At 45.9% G+C, this 21940-nt stretch overlaps 1 protein-coding gene and 1 long non-coding RNA gene across 3 annotated transcripts; one reads left to right on the top strand and one right to left on the bottom strand.

The window, feature by feature from the left end:
- Positions 1-178: 178 nt before the first annotated feature.
- Positions 179-20899, bottom strand: LOC311522158 (transmembrane protein 178B-like). 2 transcript variants are annotated; one of them, XM_084631174.1, is made up of 4 exons: positions 20016-20896; positions 10261-10374; positions 7858-7995; positions 179-1648 (listed from the first exon to the last, which is right to left on the bottom strand). In XM_084631174.1, exons 1-4 carry the CDS (start codon positions 20392-20394, stop codon positions 1404-1406), a joined length of 876 nt encoding a protein of 291 aa, XP_084487300.1. In that variant the 5' UTR covers positions 20395-20896; the 3' UTR covers positions 179-1403. The 2 variants fall into 2 exon arrangements, with proteins under 2 accessions (XP_084487300.1, XP_084487301.1); XM_084631175.1 differs by lacking the exon at positions 7858-7995 and having other exon boundaries at positions 20016-20899.
- Positions 8003-18733, top strand: LOC311522162. The gene is made up of 2 exons (XR_014712063.1): positions 8003-9198; positions 18324-18733. It is a non-coding gene; the product is annotated as an uncharacterized lncRNA (long non-coding RNA).
- Positions 20900-21940: the final 1041 nt, after the last annotated feature.

The following is a 21940-nucleotide window of genomic DNA, read 5'->3' as shown; positions in this document are numbered from 1 at the left end:
GCCTCTTTACCTCTCCTTTGCAAAAGAATGTTCTTACCTTCTTGCTCCCAGTTCCACCCAGGATCCTTCCCTCTTGGTGGCTGTTGCACCCCTTTCTCAACCTGTTAATATATGGCTATTGTATACAGCTTGAAGTGGAGTGAATAGTTACTGCTCTGCAAAATAACTCATCAAGCCATTCAAGTTTTTCAGTACTTTAATGCCAGTTGAGAATCACAGCCTCCATTTAAAAATGACACTTTATAAATATACTGACTTTAGCACTGCTTATCTTACATGCCACTCAGTTGTGTTAGAGAAACACATCCCTCTCCCACTGCACCTCGTGGGGGAGCAGCAGGAGGTATGTATGAAAGAAAACTTTACATGTAGCTTGGCTCATGTTCCTGAGTTAGCCTTAGTGCTGATTACAGGACATGGAATCAACTGAACTGTGCACAGCTGATATATCCCACATGGACAACTAGGGCCAGTGTATGAAAGGAGCATAAGCCAAGCTTTCTGGGGAAAATAAATCTTCCGGTAATACTGCAACAAACTACTGTTACTGCTCTATCTTCCTGGTGGCAGCGTGTCTCCCTCTAAGCTCAACAGTAAAAGCTATCAACTCTTTTCACAGAGAGCTCTTTCCTTGCAGGTAGGCTGGGTCCTTGAGGTTGATCCCAGGAGCTGAAACCACTGCCACAGAAATGCACCTCTCTCCCCTTGTGGAACAATTCCACAGTGAATGAATGTTGCTTGTAGCTCCTAGGGTCATGTGTATTAACTGGCAAAGAAGTGACTGACTTCAACTGCAGGAAGGGCCTGATGTGGAGAGCAGTGGACCAACTCCCCCCATCCCTGAAGAAGGGGAAGGCTGGTTTGTTTAACTCCTGCTGTCTTTCCAAGCAAGTTCAGTAGTGGCCACCAGCAGCAGATCTATCAATACTGAGGATGGATGAATTGCCCTTTGCCTGAACCATTATTTGGATCTCCAGGCTCTTTTGGAAAATGGAGGGCTGAGCCAAACTGCTGGAGGCCAAGCCAGCTGGAAGGGTGGTCAGCATTACACAAACTCTGCAGCTATACATTTATAATGGACAAGAATCCTCCACAACTGGACTAGAACAAAAGAGCTGCAGTTAGTGTTTCAACTAAACAGGAGTTAATCCCTTGTATATAAAAGAAACTCCTCTTAAATCAATGAGCAAATCACTGAGACGTCAACCCCAGCTTGTTGCAGAGTCTGACAGAAATTTTGTAGCAAGAGAACCACAGGACTTGGCTAAAAACCTTTACCATCCCTAGTTTGTTCCACAGGTGTGCACCACCCTCAGCAATGGGGCAGAAATGTCCATGGTGCTGTTAACCCAGTTTTACATAGGCTGTGCTTGCTGGAGTCTCTTCTCCTGCACCCTTCAAGGTCACACAGCTCCATTTTCCTGTCGGGGTTTCTGTACAGCAGTACGAGAGGCATTGAGTGAGGGGGCCAGCGTGCAGAGGAATCCAGCCAAAAGAGTAAGTCCTAGGCCTCCCCAGGCACAGAACATGGACCAGCCGTAGCCATGGCTGATATCCTCTGGCAGCCCATAGACATAGCGAGGATAGCGAGACAACTCAAAATTAATCCCAGCCACACAGGTACAGAGTGAGATGATACAGCATGTACCTGCAGGAGGAAAGCAAAAAGAATAGTAGGCCTTTGACCAGGCCTGCAAAGCAATGCAGCTGTATCCATAGTTTCCTTCCTCCCTCCCCAAGCCTCAGCCTCTTGATGAGCTTTTATTCTTTACAGTGAAATCATACAGAAAATGATTTAAAAACACCCAAAACACAGCCTACAACTCCACTACACTGCATTTCATTTTCCAGCTGCTCAGGTCAGCTTCCCCTCCCACCATTACACTTACCTGCCTAACTTAGGTCTTGTCTACACTACTTGAGTTATGTAACTTACGTTGACTTACCATAGTAATGTGAATAACGTAACTCAGGTTGATGTAGCTAAGATCAACTTACTGCAGTGTCTACATGAGATGTTCTCCTGCAGACTTACCTTACTCCTCTAGGAGGTGGAGTACCACAGTTGATGGGAGAGTGCTCTGCTATTGACTTAGCAGATCTTCACCAGACCCCCTAAATCAACACCACTGCATTGATTGCAGCAGCAGTTAGTGTAGACATGGCCTTAATGCTCACTCCTACACTCGTGTCTCAACTATACCCCACTGTCCAGGAGCTGTTTCAGATTAATTTTCTCCCATTCTCTGCTGTATTTTGCTAACTTCACTCATTTCCGGTCAGTGACCTTAGCTGAAATGGGAAGCTAGATTTCTACAAACATGCTGTTTACCCTCTCAGCTCACCAAACTTTCAATAGAGCTAGGCAGGCCTCCATAGTAAACTTGCAGCTGTTCTTTCCCCCATTTCCAGAGAGCTTAAGAGAAGCCTTTCTTGGCTTGGTAAAGGTGCAGCCTTTGCTATTAAAGCACCTGGCACACATTTGTGCTGAATATTTATGCACCAACAAATTTAAGGTTGTAGCTATATCCACCACGCATGTCCTGGATAGGTCATTTAAACCAGAGTGTTGGAAAGCCAGGAGTTAAAGTGACACTTCTCACGCCAGCCAACCTTCATGCGGGGAAGCCAGAACATTGTGCTGCTGTTTTGGAAGTGGAGCGCTTTGTGCCGCTCAGCCTCCAGGGGGACTGTTTGTTTTGGACTCAACTACCAACAGTGGCCTTCTCGGTTCCCTGAATGGACTAGAGGAGAGCAGATACCCAGACTCCTCCAACTAGGGCAGTCTCCCTGCCTCCCAGCTCAGGAAGTACTTGTAGCCTAGATCTGGCCCTTTTGAGCTTCCCCTGTTCTCCCTCACTTAGGTACAAAGTAAAATGTCCTCTTATGAACCTTTTGCTACAAACCAACATTCATTCTCTCCACTGACCAGCCTTCTTGGGTTCAGATTTTATGTTAAGATCTCATTGCTAGGTAAAAGACTAGAATTTATTTTTTTGTAAAGGAAGCAGAGTGCTCTGCCTTTGCCACATTTAGCAATGCGCTAAACGTGCTGGAGCTTGCCAAATCTTCATCTCATTCCACTAAATTTTGCACTGTGCACAATCTCTCAGCTAGGGTAGGCTAGTAAACTATGTTGCATGTCTCCTGCCTTTCTTTTTTTGCCACTTCACAGGGGAAAAAAAAAGTTTGAATACTTTTGCATCCTGGAAAATAGCTCATTTTCCAGGCCATCTTTTCTCAGAAACCTTGGTTGACATGGCTTCAAATCCCTTTACCCTAGTTATTGACCTAAACTACCAATTTTCACATTTTGTGGTTTTTAGTGAAGGTGCAACATAGGAATATCAGATCAATGAGGGACTTCCACCACACTCCATCATGGACCATTTTAAAGGAAGATTAAAGCTACATGCTTGGAATCAGTTTGGGAGAGGTCTATCTCCTGTGTTATACAGGAGGTCAGACTAGATGATGGCAATGGTCCCCTTCTAGTCTTGGAATTTATGAAACAACTATTCCTAAGTGATTACTGATTCTCTGCTTAAGAAATCCACGAGGTGAAAACCCATTAGGGTTATCCCTGTTGGCTCCAGGGCTAGAGCCTGATGACTTCCAGGCAGCGAGGAGCCAAGCAGATGCCTCCTTACCTGTTTATGTAGTGCATCACAAGGTGTTATCCATTAGGAGCTGCACTGTAGAGTTTTTGAAGAACAGATAGAAAGGCCATGTGGGCTAGCCTGAGTTCCTTGCATTTGTAGATGTTCCAGTGGGCTTTCCAATCTGTACCTGATGTGTGTGCGATTAAAATAGTAAGGGGGGTGTGGGTGGGGGGGTTTCAGAATGGTAACGCCTCCAAGCCCATTTTTCAGGTTCCTTCCAGCAGCTCAGTTCTGTGACAACCTGCAGTAAGACCATCATCTTCTTGTTCATCTGGTGTTTTGTTGGGGAATAAAGCTACCTGAGACAAAGGTAGAACAGTCGCAGGTGAAGTCTGCCAAGCAGTGTGGCCTAGCAGCCCCAGACACATTCATACAGTTGCAGTTGAGCACCAGTGATTGCTGGGGCATGAACTTTTCTTCAGGAAGGGATGCTCTCGCCAAACTGGAATCAGGGCTCCTACGAACTCTATCGTCTGTGATGGGAGGAGAGACTGTTTTTCATAGTTCACCAGGGATACATCTACACTGCACATCACTAGCAGCAGTGTATAGGCTATGTGCAGCTACACGCAGCCGTGAAAAGCAGGCTATATCCACACTGCGGTGTGTAGCTACACGTGCCAGTTGAAGGCTCTGGCTGGGGGAAGAAAGTGGGGAAAGGCTTTGGCAGCTCCCTGCAGCAGGGAAAGGCTCCAACAATGGGGAACTGCTGCAGCGTTTCCTCCCCTGACAGAGTCTTTTCTCACTGCTCGAGCCTTTCGCTGTGGTGGGGAAAGACTCCAGGAACATGAAGGCAGCGGGACACTACACTGCTAAAAACAGCACTATAGACAAGGGAGGCACTGCTTGGGCACGTAGGGTATGTACGGTTTAGGCGTGTCCTTACTCTACTTTCCTAAGCAGTGTCTCACCGCCTGCACTGCACTGCGGTAGCAGGGCATGTAGGGTCGGTACTCTACACCAAAAGGAGTGGGCCATGCAGACATACCTAGGGGTCCCAGATGAGAGAACAGGGAGAGGGATGATGAACTTCAGTTGTGCTGCAGATTCCTGCTGAGATCCACCACTGATCAGCCAATTGTCCAGGTAAGGATAGATGTGGATGCTTTTTCTTTTGAGCTGTGCTGCTACCACTGTTAGGCATTCTGTGAAGACTTTCAGGCCACAGAGAGTCCAAACAGCACCACCTACTACTGGTAATAGTTTGACCCCACCGTGAATCTTAGATACTTCCTGTGTGCTAGCTGGATGGGGATATGGAAGTACAGATCCTGCAAGTTGAGAGCCATGAACCAGTCCGTTGCTTGCAGAGATGGAGAAAAATATTACCATCCTGAATCTGTCTCAGGCCTGGGATAGGACTGCTCCTTCTCTTCTTCAGGATAAAGAAATATCCGTATTCCTAGGGTATCTCAGTTATGGTTCCCAGATGAAGCAAGGTCATTTTTGTTTTAACAGGCTCTTATGAGAGATGTCACCGGATGGGGAAGGTAGAATGTAGTCAGTAGAACCATACAGGGTAGCCTTGGGCAATGTTGTCTAATGCCTTTTGTTACCTGTGACAACCACCCAGGCCTGTTGGAATGGAGCAAAATAGTTGAAGTAGTTATAGACTTTAGATCAGTACCGTTGTGTCTCTCAACCCTCCCATCAAATCTGCTGTCTCAGAGGAAGCTGGGTTGGCCAAAGAGGTGGAAGATGGGCATCCCCTGCGGCTGATATTCCAGCTGTTGGCCCTAGAAGTAAGACAACCTCCCCTGCCATTGGTGGAGTTCATATTTGTAAGAGTTTCTGTAGGGGGCTGATGTGTAAATCCCAGGGTCCTTAACAAGGCCTTTGAATCCTTGTGGAAGTGGAGCACTTCATCTGTCCACTAGTTTAGGAGCGCCATTCCCTCGAAAGGCAGGTCCTTTATCATGGCCTGTACTACTTGTGGTATGCCCGGTGCCTGGAGCCAGCAGACCTGTCTTGTAGCGAGGGCTGTAGCAATCAGTCTTGCAGTCGTATCAGAGGCATCCATTGCTACCTGCAGCAATGTTCCCATGAACCATCTGCTCCTTCTTGATGATCTTTCATGTTATCCCTGCTATTCTTTCCCCCATGAAGTAATTGTACTTGGTAATTCACCACCCAAAGCAACACCTCATGAAGATGCCTTTTGTGGGTCTTTATTCTTAGGCGTGCCCTTCTTAGGCTTTGATTTCTCTTACACTGCAGATGACCAATAACCTGGGTTTGGGTGAGCACAGAAGTGCTCAGAACCTTTTGGTAGCACCTGATACCTTTTTCTCCACACTCCTGGAGGTGGGAGGAAGAGTGGCCAGGGTCTGCAATAGCTCTTTCACCAGTTCTGGGATCCTTTCATTAATAGGGAGAGTGATGTTGACGAGGGTCATCGCACTCAGAATATCAAAGAGCTTGTGAGACTCTTTACATGAACTTAACCTCAATGTCCAAGGTCTCTACCATTCAGGACAGGAAGTCCTGGAAGGTATTAAAGTCTTCTATTGCTGAGGCAAATGATAGTGTTACTGCCTTGTCTGCCATTGGAGGATGCTGGGGGCTTTCCTCTAGTCTCCTTTTCTTTGGGCCCATGTCTGGTTCTTGTGTGGTTGGCCCGCCAAAAAAGCTGCCAGAGAGCATGGAGTGCAGGAAGGTGATCTGCTCCTTGACATGTGGGAGGACAGTTGTCAGTAAGACCAATATGGCATGCCATACAGATATTGGCCACATTAGGGCTGGCTGGCCCAGTGTGGCCAATATCTGTATGGCATGCCATATTGGTCTTACTGACAACTCCCTGCTGGTTGCGCTCCTAGATAGCCTCCTTGGGTCATTCTCTGATGACAGGAGACAAGACTTTCTGCTCGACGCTGGCAAGAAGAATTACATCAGTGATGGGGAGGAGGAATCTCTCACCTCATTCCAGGGTGATGCTCAGTAATGGTACAAGGCTGGTACCAGCCATCTCTTCAGTATTGGGAACATCTCTGGGAGTGACAAGGATATCTCTGGAGAATACCTGAGCCTCTTACTCATGACAGAGCTGAGCATCACTGCAACCGGGTCTCTTGTTCTGCACGATTGATTAGGAGTTTTGTCCTTGAAGTGGTATTCCCTTGTCTTCCATCCGGGATCTCCCCTCAGTCAGAGTTACACGGATGCTCAGACCAACTACACAAGTTGGTATGCTATTTATGAGTGGGCATGGGCTGGCTGTGCTGCCTGAGTCAGGGCAGTTGGTATGGGAGCTGGAGTTGTTCATGCTGATTTAATCAATGCCAGGACTGTTGCAGTTGAGGTGCCCATGCTGAGGTCTTACTTGACACTGAAGTGTTCAGCGCCGACTCTGCCAGCGTTCTCTACTTTCCACTGCCCCATCCCGAAGCATTAAGTCCTTAAATGAGCACTGGTCAATGCTGGCTTATCCATCCTCACTCTGGACCCAGAGGTGACTGTTACAACTAGAGTGACCCAAATGGACTGCTCAAGCAAATGTAGCTTGAGTCCCACTTCCCTGGACTTGTGGGTCGTGGCAGAGAAGGACTTGCATAAAAAGCACTTATTCAGGAGGTAGCTCTCCTAGACAGAAGAGGCCTCGTCTGTATCCGTCCCTGAGGGAGATCAGCCCATTGCAGGATAGGTAGGGTTCGAACCCAGAGTGGACTCTGCCATGAGGTGCGGTGTTTGGCGCTAAGCCCCTTGTCTTGCTGTACAGAGAGATATCAATTTGCCATTTAAAAAAAAAAATGTCCTTTAGAGAAAGTATAGGGACATAATTCTTCACCAGATGGACTGAAGTGTGTAGTGGGTCAAGCAGTCACTAGATTCTGCCTCACTTCCATGGGCAGCAAGAGGGAACTGAGGGAGGGTCACTACTGCCCCGCCCTTTATGCCCTCGCGCAGGAGCACGAGGTGGTACAGGGGACATGCACAGCCTTGATGGACACCGCTACTCAGAAGCCTCTGATCTTGCATGCATGCCTACAGTGAGATCTACACTGACACAGGTGCAAAGAAGAACCCTGACTCATCTCCTGCCACGTGTGTCTAAAATTTCAACCTCTGTTACATCAACTATTGCATTAATAAATGGCTTTGTGCAGTTTGCTGATTGTACTTCTATCTGCTTGGGATGTGGCTCTAATGCTTTCTATCAAAAGTTTGATATTAGAATGAAGAGAGAGACTCTCACCTCCCATGAGGAAGAGCAGCCCTGCCACATATTGCATGAGCTCGTGCTGTTTACAGCAGCCCAGCATACCAATGATCCAGCCAAACAGGATGATGGAGACTGCCATGCCAATGAAACCAGCTGTCATTCTCCGCAGATCTGAGAAGAGAGAGGAGCAAGAGGGGAAGAAACAAAGGAGACACCAAGACAGGATTGTGGGGAGCGGAGAGAGAGAGAACAGACACAATCCATTGAGATTATTAGGTCTACTGTCCCTAAAGTTAGTATCCCTGAGGGGCTTCCCTTACTGCACCCTCTTAGAAAGAAATTGTTTGCATTACAGTAGTGTCTAGACACACTGTGACCAGGGCCCCTTTGTGCTGGGAACTACACACTGTCCTGAAGTGCAAGAGACAAATTGGACAGAGGGATGATGGGTAGAAGGGATACAACATAAACATTCTGATGGTTTGCAAACCTGTTAAAACCACAACTTTTTGTTGCTTTGTTACACTAGGGTTATTTGTTGTTGTTGGGAGATGATTAGCTAGACAGAGACACAAAGCAAAAGAAAGGAGACACTGAAAGGAGGGGGTAAAGGAAATGGGGAAAAGTATGGAGGGCAGGTGTAGTGAGGCTGAGGTGAAGAGACTGAGGGAACAGGAGGAAGAGTATTGGAGCAAACAGCTAATCAAAACAGGGGAGAGACCGTCCATAGTAAAAGCTGTAAAAAAAAAAAAAAAATCCATATACTGGTGTCTTCAACATGTGGAGGACCCTGCTTCTTTCTGCTGCTGCCGTCAACTCAGTTTCTGGCTGGCTTCTCCTGGCAGTTTCTCTTTTCCCTGAGCTCAAATGGGGCTGGGGAAATGGATGGGGTGTACCCTGTGTATTGGGGCATCAGGGACACTGGGTAATGCTATCTAGAGCTCAGCTCCTCTCTTCCTCACTGTAGTACACCTACTTGTCTCTGATCTTGCTGGATCGGAGAGCTACCTTTTAAAAAATGATAATGAGTTTGGGAGCCCAACTTGCATCACTCTAAAAAGGTTTTATTTTCATAGGACTGATGCTCAGCACTTGCTGAAAATCAGGCCCCTTTAATGCATCTCAACTTGAGCACACCAAAAATCACTAACCACTTTTCAAAATTTAGACCAGAATGTAGGAATCTGATGTTCTGAGCCCAACACCTACAGACTTGTCAAGCCCTATAGCATTTTCTTGTATGTCTCTCTAACCATAGTTCTTTGTGACAGCATCCATGTGCAGCACCTCTATGAACATGCAGATGTGTGAGGCTACAGCATGATCTCAGTCATGTTGGATTAATTGCATAAAAAGTCACCTAAGTTTGTGCTGGTAAGTAAAAAAGGGTAGAAATCAGCAGAGGAAGCTGGGTTGCCTAGTAGCTCTTATCCTCAGGAGTCCAGGAAGGGAACCCCAGAAGGCAAGGTGAACTTGGATAGGACAAATAGGGGAAGTAGGTGAGGAAGGAGAGAGAGTGGAGCACTTTCAGGTGGGTTGCAGGTGACCAGGCAGGTGCGAGGGGTTTGGGGTGGGATCCAAGTTACCCAGGAAAGAATTTTCTGTAGTATCTGGCTGGTGAATCTTGCCCATATGCTCAGGGTTTAGCTGATCGCCATATTTGGGGTCAGGAAGGAATTTTCCTCAAGGGCAGATTGGAAGAGGCCCTGGAGGTTTTTCGCCTTCCTCTGTAGCATGGGGCATGGGTCACTTGCTGGAGGATTCTCTGCTCCTTGAAGTCTTTAAACCACAATTTGAGGACTTCAATAGCTCAGACATAGGTGAGAGGTTTTTTGCAAGAGTCGGTGGGTGAGATTCTGTGGCCTGCGTTGTGCAGGAGGTCGGACTAGATGATCATAATGGCCCCTTCTGACCTTAGTATCTATGAATCTATGAACAGGAGCATGCAGGGATGAGCTTGTGGAAAAGTCAAAATTAGCATGCTTTCTGGGAGGAGAGGTCATGCACCATTTGGGATGTAGAGAGAAAGCATGGCAGGCACTGTACAAATCAAATAAGTGTATAACCCTGACTAATCTGTGCTTCAGCGTTGAGTCTGACCAACACCTAGCCGCTGAGAGGGTATTCAATAAACTGCACTGACACTTCCATCACACCCTAGCAGATCTACACCATTATTGCCAATTTATATGGCCCCTGCACTAGCCACTCCAAATGTCCTCTACACTTGTGTCACTTTCTATTAACATAATTTGCTTGTCTCCAGCCTCCCTAATTAAGGTTCATTTTAGCTCTAGATACCATTCACTGATCTCTGCATCAGTGCCCCATTTGGTACTGAAGTCATGGCAGTGACCTAGATATGAAAGATTCTGAATATGCTTGTACTCTGCTCAGTAAGGGTGCATGGCATTGGTAAGAGTCTGGATTACTTACGGAGAGCATGCCACTCGTCCTGCCGGATGATGTTGGTAATATTGATGGGTAAGTTGCGTGGCAGAGAGGATGAGGTGTAATGGTACTTCACAGCAGTGCAGCGCTGAATAACTCCTGAAAGAGACAGAAAGATCAATGTCCAAGTGAAATCCCTGTACCTAGCTTGACTTTAGGAAGTGCCTCCTTCCCTCTGTTGTCCTAAGAAGCAGAGTTTGCCAGTCTAGCATGGCAGACACATGATGGTCTTAGTTCGAAATTAACCCACTAACTCAAGCCAGCAAATGAATAGGACAGCAACAGAACAAGTGTAACCAAAAAAGGGACTGTGACTGTAAGTGAGTTTCGGGATGAGCGCACAAAGTGTGACCTGCGATTAAAAGGGGAGGGGGTGAGTGTGGCATAGTCACTGAAGGAGAAGGCAGCCCCATTGCTTGGGAGTGAACAAAACACTTGTAAAAGCATACTAGGGAACAGTCCTGTTCAGCTCCTTGCAACAGTGGTTGTGAAATGCTCTGGGAGATTAGAGAGAGCTACAAAAGCAGAAGGATCAGTAATAATCGGAGATTTCAACTATCCTCATATTGACTGGGTATATGCCACCTCTGGAAGGGATGTAGAAATAAAAATTTTAGACACCATTAATGACTACTTCTTGGAGCAGCTTGTCCTGAATCCCATAAGGGGAGAGGCAATCCTTGATTTAGTCCTATGTGAAGCACAGTATCTGGTCCAGAAGGTGAATATTAGCTGAACCACTTGGTAACAGTGACCATAATGTAATTAAAATTTAACATCCTCGTAAGAGGCAAAATTCCAAAGAAACCCACCACAATAGCATTTAACTTCAAAAAAGGGAACTATACAAAAACGAGGAAGCTAGTTAAGCAGAAATTAAAAAGGAACAGTCAGAAGAGTGAAATGCCTGCAAACAGCATGGAGACTGTTTAAAAACACCATAATAGAGGCTCAAATTATATCTATACCACAAATAAATAAAACAGGGGACCAAAAAAATGCCATGATGGCTAAACAGCGGGGTAAAAGAGGGAAAAAGGAATCCAGTAAAAATTGGGAGTCAAATCCTAGTGAAGAAAATAGAAAGGAGCATTAATTCCGGCAAGACAAGTGTGAAAGTATAATAAGCAAACCAAGAAAGAATTTGAAGATAAGCATACAAAAACAGCAAAAACAAAAAACCCCAAAACTTAAATACATCAGAATCAGGAAACCTGCCAAACAGTCAGTGGGGCCACTGGACAATTGAGGTGCTAAACAAGGAAAATAAGGTCATTGTAGAGAAACTAAATGAATTTTTTGCATCAGTCTTCACTGCAGAGGATATAGGGGAGATCCCCACACATGAGCCATTCTTTTAGGTGACAAATCTGAGGAACTCTGCCAAATTGAGGTACCAATAGAGGAGATTTTGGAACAAGTCGATAAATTAAATAAGTCACCAGGCCAGATGATCTTCACCCCAGAGTTCTGAAGTAACTCAAATATGAAATTGCAGAACTACTAACTGTGGTATGTAACCTATCACTTAAATCAGCCTCTGAACCAGATGACTGGAGGATAGATGTGACACTGATTTTTAAAAAAGGCTCCTGAGGCAATCCTGGCAATAACAGGCTGGTAAGTGTACTTCAGTACCAGGCAAATTGATTGAAAGTATAGTAAAGAACAGACAAACATAATATGATGGGGAAGAGTCAATGTGGCTTTCTAAGGGGAAATCATGCCTCACCAATCTATTAGAATTCTTTGAGAGAGGGGTCAACAAGCATGTGGACAAAGATAATCCAGACCATATCATGTACTTGGACTTTCAGAAAACCTTTGGCAAGGTCCCTCACCAAAGGCTCCTAAGCAAACTAAGCTGTCATGGGATAATAGGGATGGTCCTCTCATTGATCAATAACCGGTTGAAAGACCAGAAACAAAAGGACAGGAATAAATGGTCAGTTTTCACAATGGAGAGGTAAATAGTGGGGTCCCCAAGAATCTGTGGTGAGAACCAGTGCTGTTCAACATATTCCTAAATGAGCTGGAAAAGGAGGTGAACAGTGAAATGGCAAAATTCATAGACAGTACAAAATTGCTCAAGATAGTTAAGTCCTAAGCTGACTACAAAACATTACAAAAGGGATCTCACTAAACTGGATGACTGGGCGACAAAAATGGTAGATAAAGTTCAATGCTGGTAAGTGCAAAGTGATGCAAATTGGAAAACATGTTCCCAGCTATACATACAAAATGATGGGGTCTAAATTAGATATTACCTCTCATGAAAGAGATCTTGGAGTCATTGTGGCTAGTTCTCTAAGACATTCACTCATTGTGCAGCAGCAATCAAAAACGCTAACAATGTTAGGAACCATTAGGAAAGAGATATATAATAAGACAGAAAATATCATAAAGCTGCTATATAAATCTATGGTACATCTACACCTTGAATACTGCATGCAGTTCTGATCATCTTTAGAATTGGAGAAGGTGCAGAGAAAGGCAACCAAAATGATGAAGGGTATGAAACAGCTTCCATACAAGGAGAGATTAAAAAGACTGGGACTGTTCATCTTAGAAAAGAGATGACTAAGGGGATGTGATCTATAAAGAGATCTATAAAATCATGAATGCTATGGAGAAAGTGAATAGGGAAGTGTTATTTACCCTTCACAGAACACAAGAAGCCGGGGTCACCCAATGAAATTAACAGGCAACAGGTTTAAAACAAACAAAAGAAGGTACTTCTTCACACAACACAGACAACCTGTGGAACTTGTTGCAGTAGGGTGTTGAAGGCCAAAAGTATAACTGGATTCAAAAAAGAATTAGATAAGTTCATGGAGGATAGATCTATCAATGGTTATTAGCCAAGGCAGTCAGGGATAAAATCCCATGCTCTCGGTGTCCTAACTGCTGGGACTGGATAACGGGATGGATCACTCTAAAATACCCAGTTCTGTTCATTCCTTCTGAAGCATCTTGCACTGACCACTGTCATAGACAGGATACCAGGCTAGATGGACCATTGGTCTGACCCCAGTCTGGCCATTTTTATCTTATGTTCTTATTATTTCCTTCTCTCATGAGATTCATTGGGACAGTAACCTCTCAGCACAGACCAGGCTCCACTGGGTATTGGGGGAGGGACAGACTTCACAAGGAAAAAAAGGCAAGTACCTGGGGCCCTCTTAAGTCCGGGGATATTTAGAAATTGAGAAGGGGATGGGAGAGAGGTGATCTCAATTTCCCACATGCTAAAAGACTATTGATTTTAATTTATTTTATAATTGAATCTGAGTGCGTAGATTTGTAAAACCACACTAAAGAGGGAGATTCCAGAGTGTGCTCCCTCTCTAAGTCCTTATACAGCTCTCATCAACAAGGACAGAGAAACAAGAATTGAATTTTGTTAATAAAGACTTAATTCAGAGAGGTAATATGGGGGATTTTGCTGTATGGATGCTTCTTGTCCACTCCCAGAACTCAATCTAACTCTTATTGACTTCAATGGGATCAGGTCTCATTCACAAAAGATTTGTACAGCTCTGAATTAAGTACTTAGGCCACATCCTCCACATCATGGTATCTAATTAACTAAGTAATCCCAATCATCGTGAATCACTGATTACCTATCCAATTATTAATATTTACCATACTAAACACTTTATAGGGGAGGGTTGAATCTTCAGTGTGTACATCTTATAGATCAGGAGTGGCCAAAGTTACTGACCCTCTCAGCCGCATATGACAATCTTCAGAAACTCAAGAGCCAGGGCACACCTGGCAGGGCTTCAACCCCGCAGATGGCACCTACCGAGGCTCGGTCTTCAGCCCTGCTCCTGCTAAAGCCCGGAGCCCCAGCAGGTGTGCCCCATGGGGCTGAGTCCTCAAGACCCCCCTCCCTGCAGGGCAGAAGCCCCTAGCCCACCACCAGGCAGAGATCCCAAGTTTCCCCCTCCAGTCTAGTAGGTGGAGAAAGGGGATGGCGTGGGGGACTCCAAGAGCTGCACTTTAAAGATAAAAGACCCACATGCAGCTCATAAGCCACAGTTTGGCCACCCCTGTTATAGATCTAGCTTCTTGGTGTGAGTTTTTATGGAATCTATAATATAGGCTGCAAGTCTGTCATGGAGGTCATCAAAGTCACAGATTCTGTGACTTTCTGGGACCTACGTGACTTCTCCAGTGGCCAGTGCATCTGCCCCTTGCCCGAGAGCAGCAGCGGGCCACCCCTTGCCCCAGAACACCCAAGATTTAGTCAGGGGTATATAGTACAAGTCATGGACAGGTCACAGGCCAGGAATTTTTGTTTACTGCCCGTGCCCTGTCCGTAACTTTTACTAAAAATACCCGTGACTAAAACGTAGCCTTAGCTATAATACAATTATACAATTAGAAATTCTATACAAAACTAACATCCACATTAATCAAATCTTATAAAAATCAGTGTCACATTAGTAAACAGATATTGCAATATAGACCCAAAAACAAACTCTATGATTTACCTCCTACATTGAGTTAGGCAGGGTTTGTCAAAGGTAAAACCTATTTTAGATAGACTACTGTAAAGAATAATGGTACCATCACATATCTATGAGAAGCAATTTTACATTTTTATCTCAGTATATAAATATAAAATTTAAGAGCATAGCTTGCTTTATTGATCACTTATGTCCCAAGGGATCTGAACGAAGGACTCATTGGTTAAAACTCCATTAATTAAAACAAAGATGCACCAGCTCTTTATTTAAACCTGATGGTTTAAATGTTTTTAGAATATAAATCCAATATGCATCTGGTTTCAAAATGTTAAGTTCATTACTTTCTCTCTTAGGGTTTAAAATTTACTCTAGTCTTGTAAAATGTAGGGTGGAAACAGAAGATACTATCTCAAGAAGTGTTTCCCTGAAGGTGAATTTGAAGTTTATAAATATTAAGGCCAAAAGGGACCATTATGATAATCTAGTCTGACCACCTACATAACATAGGACAAAGAACCTCATCTAATAATTTCTGCATCAAGCCCATACCTTCTAGTCAAGCTATGGTATATGTTTTAGAAAGATATGCAGTCTAGATTTAAAGACTGCAAGTGTTAGAGAATCCACCACATCCCTAGGTAAATTACTCCAAAGTTTAATTGCTCTCACTGTTAAACAATTGTGTCTTATTTCTAGTCAGGTTTTCTAGCTTCAGCTTTCAACCATTGCATAACGTTCTGCCTCCCTCTGCTAGAATAAAGAGCCATTAACTATCACAAATCTCTTACCTATGAAGACAATTGTAGACTGTGATCAAGTCACCTCTTAACCCTCGCATGGATAAATTAAATAGATTAAGCTTGTTTAGTCTCTCACTATAAAGCATGTTTTCCAGATCTCAAATAATTTTTGTAGTTCTTTTCAGAACCCCTTCCAGTTTTTCAACATCCTTTTTGAAGTGTTGACACCAGAAGTAAACACAGTATTCACTAATACAGTACTGTATACAGAGGAAATACCAGCCCCTAGTCTTGCTTGATATTCCACGGCTAAAACATCGAAAATTTAAATATATATATAAAAAGTTTTTGACAAGACACATTTTCCATACAACCAAGTTTATTTGGATTAATCATCCTACCATTTTTTAATTCTTTACTGATTGCATCCCATATTAGTCTCTCACAATCTTGATTAAGATTTATGTCCTGGTAACTGGCCTAAAGTTCCTGGGTAATCCTGTTTAACCTTTTAAAATGATGGCGCTATGCTGGCTTTTCCAGTCCTCTGGAATCTTCTGTGTTCCAAGATTTGTTAAAAATCAACGTTAATTGTTCACAGGGCTCCTCTCCCAATTCCTTTAATAGCCTTGGGTGCAAGTTATCCAGTCCTGCAAATTTTAAAGTGTTTTAACTTTAACAGTTGCTATTTAACATTCTCCCTCGTTACTGATGGGATAGTATGTATTTCATTATCACTTTATGATATCACTTACATCTTCCTGCTAATTTCTAAGTACAGAGAAAAAAAATATTTATTTTCTACTACTGCCTTTTCTGTATGATGATTGATAATTTTACCTTCCTTTTCTCATATGGGACTGTGAAAGTATAAGGGGTACCATTCCTTTGGGGTCAGAGGCCTGCACCTAGCTAGCTAACTAACTAGTTAACTAGCCCTGCCTGTTGCACATGAAAAAGAGTAGGACATGGAGGAAAGAACTGCAATATCTTCCAGAAAGCTGAGGGACCACAGGGCGTGTGCTCCCAGTGCACTGCTACAGGGGCTAATGCAGAGAGCTATTGCTCCAGAGACCAAATAGACAGAAGGGAGACTGTGTGGAGTCCATTATTGCTGAGGCAAGTGCCAAGACATCTTAATTACTGAAGTTACTAGCATGAGGGTCAGAGTTGGGGAAGCAACCAGTTAGCCTGCACAGACTTTGAGGAAAGAGCCTGCAAAGTTTTGATTTGTTTGGTAAGAAGGCTTAAAATAAAACTAACTCATGGATATTGCTTCCCTGGATTCCTGTAGAGAGCTCAGACAGAACTAACTAAGGAAGTGAGCTGGTTCAGCAAGATCAAAGCCTGGTCTGGTAGAAGGAAGGTGCTATAAAATAGGCCCCAGTCCTTTTTACATGGTCCTATACCACTGCTAGGATTTTTTTGTTCCAGATTATATTTAAGTAACTTCTTAGTGTCTTTTAAGTCTGCTATCCATAGGGGTTTTTTCCACTGATCCCTTTAACTGATAAGAGAAGTTATCTCAATTTCCTGATGGCACTCATTGCCATCAGGTTCTCCATTTGTTTTATTTTATATTGCTTCTTTCACCTCCCCTCTTACTCAGAAATTTTTTTATCCAAGAAATCTTTTCATGATTGAAAAAGTGTGGGGTTTTGGGGCATTTAATAAAAGCATTTTAAAACAATCCTCCATTATAATTCCCTCTTATGTTTAAATATTTCCTCAGCTAAATTTTGCTCATGATATTTTTCAGCTTCTCTACCTTATTGTACATTTACGTTCTGAAATTTTCATCTGTAAAGGTTGAGATGCTTGAAAGTCTCTATAAAAATCATATTACCATGTAATAATGCAAGTTACTACATCCAAATTACCAGACACTATTTCTGTTATCAGTTTTTGTTTAGTAGTAATAGGTAAATAATGATATAAAGGCAGGGTCAACTTAGTTTATTCAAACCTTGAGAAAGGCCCATAAGGAATTGAAACAATGGATTTCCCCCTTCCTAGACTGCTTCCTTAATAATTTTTTTAGAAAATCTATTGAAATCTTAGAAGGTCATTTATTCTTCTGTCACTGTGGGCCTCTGAAATTTCTTCTTTTTCCATGAATCAATTAGTAGTCCCCATTAAGGTTTCAGATTTGGGTTTGTTGCAAAGCAAGGAGAAAGAGAGCCTTGCAATGATAAATTGTAACAACCTGCAGATCCTAACAAGGGAAAATGTTTGCCTATAGTTCCCCAAACATAATAATGTCCTTGACCAAAGAGCACAATGAAAAGTCATCTCCCCACTGACTTGAAGAGGCTGGTTACAAACTGTAGCCACAGGAAAGTTGGGTGGGGAGAGGCTGTGAGCAAGGCAGGGAATGAGGAGGAAACAGTGAGAAAAGAGCCAGATCCATTTAAATCCATGATCCTGCAATACTAACAGATGTGAATGACTTTACTTCCATGAGTAAAGAGGTGAGTGGATCAAGCACTAGACAGAGAACCACCACTCCTGTGCCAAAAAACCCCTGCACTTTTCTGGCTGATGGGAATGGACTCTTGGCAAGGTTTAAAAAAAGAACAATACAGTGAGACTTGAAGTAATGTGGGGGGGAACTTTGAGGGAGGGAAATGCTAGTAATTTCAGTAGAAGCAGAATGGTTCAATAGGAAGCAGAAACAGAGGTAGACATTTTAAAATGGCAAGGTCAATTAATAAAATGAAATTAATGAACTGCCTTTTAGTGGAATGAAATCAACATGGAAATATAAATGAAAATGGATCCTGGTAGATTAAATGGAGAAAGAAGCTAATTTATATTGTAATGGCATTTCTAGGAACAGGAGCCACAGCTGCACATTAGAGAGGATTCAGAGATGAAATCCAGCTCCACAGTGAGTCATTCCATCTTCTGTTGTACAGGGGCTATGGGGACTTGAACCACAGCTGGAGGACACAATCAAAAACTACTGGAACATTTGGTTTTTGCTATTTATTTTCATTTTGTGCCTAAGTCACAGAGCTTCTCCTCCAACCCCTCACTCATCCATGTTAATAAATCTCTCTTGGGTCAGTAAATCATGCTCTTTAGAACAGAATTTTTGTTGTATCCCACCTCGTAACTACTCTCTGTAGATTGTCTATCTGGATTGTAAGCACATTGGGACAGGGGCTGTCTTCATACCTGTCTAAGTCAGACAGCACACTGTTTGCACTATCAGAATAAAATACTATAATGTTCAAACAATTGCTCAACTGTGTGTCATATGCCCTGTTAAAGGATAATCTTAACTCACCTAGCAGGGGCCTGTGCGGGTGGAGCAGGATCAAAGTTCTATCCCCACCATAGAGATTGGGGCATAACAGAGGGATGATCATGCAGTGGGAGAGGGCACATACCTATTAAAATACATGGAAGTTTCACATGATGTAATAGGAGGGGCTAGCCCCTTTCTCTACAGCTCAGATAAGACCATGCCTGGAATATTTCACCTTTTTCTTGGCCATTACCTGCCAAAAAGATACTGACCCAATGAAGCAAATTCATAGGTTTGTTATGAGGCAGGAAAAATCCCTTCAGGGGATATATGGAAGGGTCTCCTCGAGACAATGGCACTAGTTCCAATGATGGGGACTTTATAAAATAGACTGGGAAAAGCCCTGCAGACCAAATTGGGCTGCCTAAATGTTTTCAATGACAAGGAGGGAAGCAACCTGATCAGACCCAGGCCTGGCCAAGACAACAGCACAGCTGTAGCAGTGCTACATGGGGTAGGCATCTGCCACCCGGTCTTCCAACATACATATAACAACCTTTTAAAGCTACCTGGCTGTGAAAAGCCACAGTCACCCACAGACTCCTGGCCAGGGCTGTGAGCTCCCTCCCCTGGAGCCACCAGTGCTCCCTTCCAGTTTCAAGGGAAGGTGTCAAATCCCCTTGCAATTCCTTGGCTGCCTGAGCTACACTATCCACCAGGCAGTGGCATTGCTTCCCTGCCCCCCCCCGCCCCCAAAGAGACGGACCCAGAGCAGCTGGGCGCTGCTGCCACCCCCACACCAGAAGCTGGTGCAGCCAGGTGGGAGGCTGAGGGGGCAGAACCGGCCCCGGCCCAGCAGGCAGCGGAGCCCCGGTCGCCGGGTGGGCGACAGAGTCCCGCAGCCCTTCCCAACGGCTCTTTTCGGCCGGTCGGCGCCAGCTCCCTGGGGCTCAACTGGGAGCGAGGAGGGCTCAGCACCGCGGACAGCGGCTGCTCCAGCCTCCGGAGATGCTCAGCTCAGCCACAGGGGACCCGGTTACCGGCAGGGGGCAGCCCAGGGAAAGGGCAGCGCGGGCTCCTCCCAACTGGACAGAGCCCCCAGCTGCCCCCCACTCCGCCCCCCCAACCCCCGTCTCGGGCCCCCCCGCGACCCCCCCAGCACCCCGGACTGCCCCCCCACCGGACCCGCTTGTCAGGCCCCCTCCGACCGGCCTCCCCCTCCAGCCTCCCCCGAGCGCCCCCTCACTCCGCCCCCAGCTCGCAGCCCCGCACCTTTCCGGATGAGCTCCTCGCTGTCTGGCTCGTACCCCCTGCGGTGGCAGCGCCTCCAGAGCCCGGACACGGTGGAGTTGAAGCGGCGGCCGCAGTGCGAGTCCAGGGCGGCGGCGGCCGGGGCCGGGACCGAGGCCGGGGGGTGGCCGGGCAGCAGGGCCCGCGGGGGGCGGGCGCGGAGCGGCAGGTGCGGGCTGGGCGCCGACATGGAGCCGGGCGGGTCGCTGCGCTTGTGGCCGAAGCCCCGGCAGCGCTCGCGGTGCCGCCGCGCGTCCGTCTGGTACCAGGAGTCGGTGCCGATGGCCACGGCCAGGAGGGCCAGGGCGGCGGCGGCCAAAAGCAGCCCCGAGCCGCTCAGCGCCTGAGCCGCGGCCGCCATCTTACCCGCGCCGGGGGCGGGGAGCGGCTGGGCGGGCGGCAGCGCGTCCCCGGCAGCCGGGCGGCCGCCCACCCCCCAGGGACACTGAAAGGGCGCCCGGAGCAAGGCACGGCCCCGTCTGCCCCGGAGGAAGCCTGGCCCGGGCGGCGCGGCCCCGGCGGGGCGAGGCTACAGCCGGGTTCCCGCCCCACCGAAGTCCGGCGCCTGCGGGACAGGGAACCTCTGGCTGCCAAAAGGCCGCTTCGCAAGCGCGCAACGTGCACTCTGCTCCAGCGGCAGGCCGGGGAGAGCGGCCCAGGGCCGGAGGGGCCACGGCGGTTAGTGCCCCGGCCTTTGGGTACCTCCCGCCTGCAGGCCCCTAAACACGGTCTCCCCCCAAGGGAATCACTGGGCATCATCTGCCGTGCCCTCCCTCCTCGCGGTCTGCGCCTCCTGAAACGCTGCCCCTGAAATTTAAGAAAACGTGTTTCCATCTGCCGCTGCCTGTGGCAGGAAAGCGTGTGTGAAATGCTGCAGGCGTCGCAGGCTGTGCTTTTCTCCAGCTGGCCCAAATTCAAGTGGCCACAGCAGAGCACAGCCAGATACTCTGGCGATGCAGGCCACGTAACTCTTTCAATGCAAGACAACGTTAAACCCAGCGACAGGATCCACCCCAAGACACGGACCTACAAAAGTCTCTGGGGCTCCATCACCAGCAGACTTTGGCTACTAGATAGTTAAGAGGGGAGCACAAGGGCAGCCCTTTGAGAACCATGTTTGAAATCCCCCTTAGGGTACTAGCGATAGCCCAGTCTCTAGTGAATAGCCATTCTGCCGTACCATCCTATGATCATAGGCAAGTGAAGCTGGAGAGAGCCATGAACGGAACAGACAAGTGCTACAAGATAGTCATGAAGGGTATCTGTAAATCTGTCTGAGGACTTAGATCTAGAATAGGGGTACTGCATGTCTGTAGTGAAGGGCCTTACCAGATGGGTATAGCCAGCTTGTATGCTACATAGTGTATGACTGGCCCTATAGGGTCAGACCAATGGTCCATCTAGCCCAGTATCCCATCTTCCAACAGTGGCCAATAACAGATGCTTCAAAGGGAATGAACAGAACAGGGCAATCCATCAAGTGATCCATCCTCTGACATCCAGCCATAGCATCTCACAGTCAGAAGTCTAGGGCCACCCAGTGCATGGGGTTGCATCCCTGACTAACTTGGGTAATAGCCACTGATGGACCTATTCTTCATAAACTTATCTAATTCTTTTTTGAATCCAGGTTATAGTTTTGGCCTTCACATCCCCTAGCAACCACTTCTACAGGTAGACTGGGAGTTGAGTTTGTGTTTTAAAATGTGCTGCCTATTTCATTGGGTGGCTCCTGGGATAAATAATACTTCCTTATTCACTTTCTCCACACCATTCATCATTTTATAGACTTCTATCATAGCCTCCCTTTGTTGTCTCTTTTCCAAACTGAAAAGTCCCAATCTTCTTAATCTCTCCTCCCATAGAAGCTGTTCCATACATGTAATCATTTTTGTTGCCCTTCTCTA

Source organism: Lepidochelys olivacea (genome assembly GCF_965140295.1).
Source record: "Lepidochelys olivacea isolate rLepOli2 genome assembly, chromosome: 6".
NCBI classification, from domain to species: Eukaryota; Metazoa; Chordata; order Testudines; family Cheloniidae; genus Lepidochelys; species Lepidochelys olivacea.
Note: the sequence above shows the minus strand (reverse complement) of the source record. Positions and strands in the feature narration are given on the sequence as shown.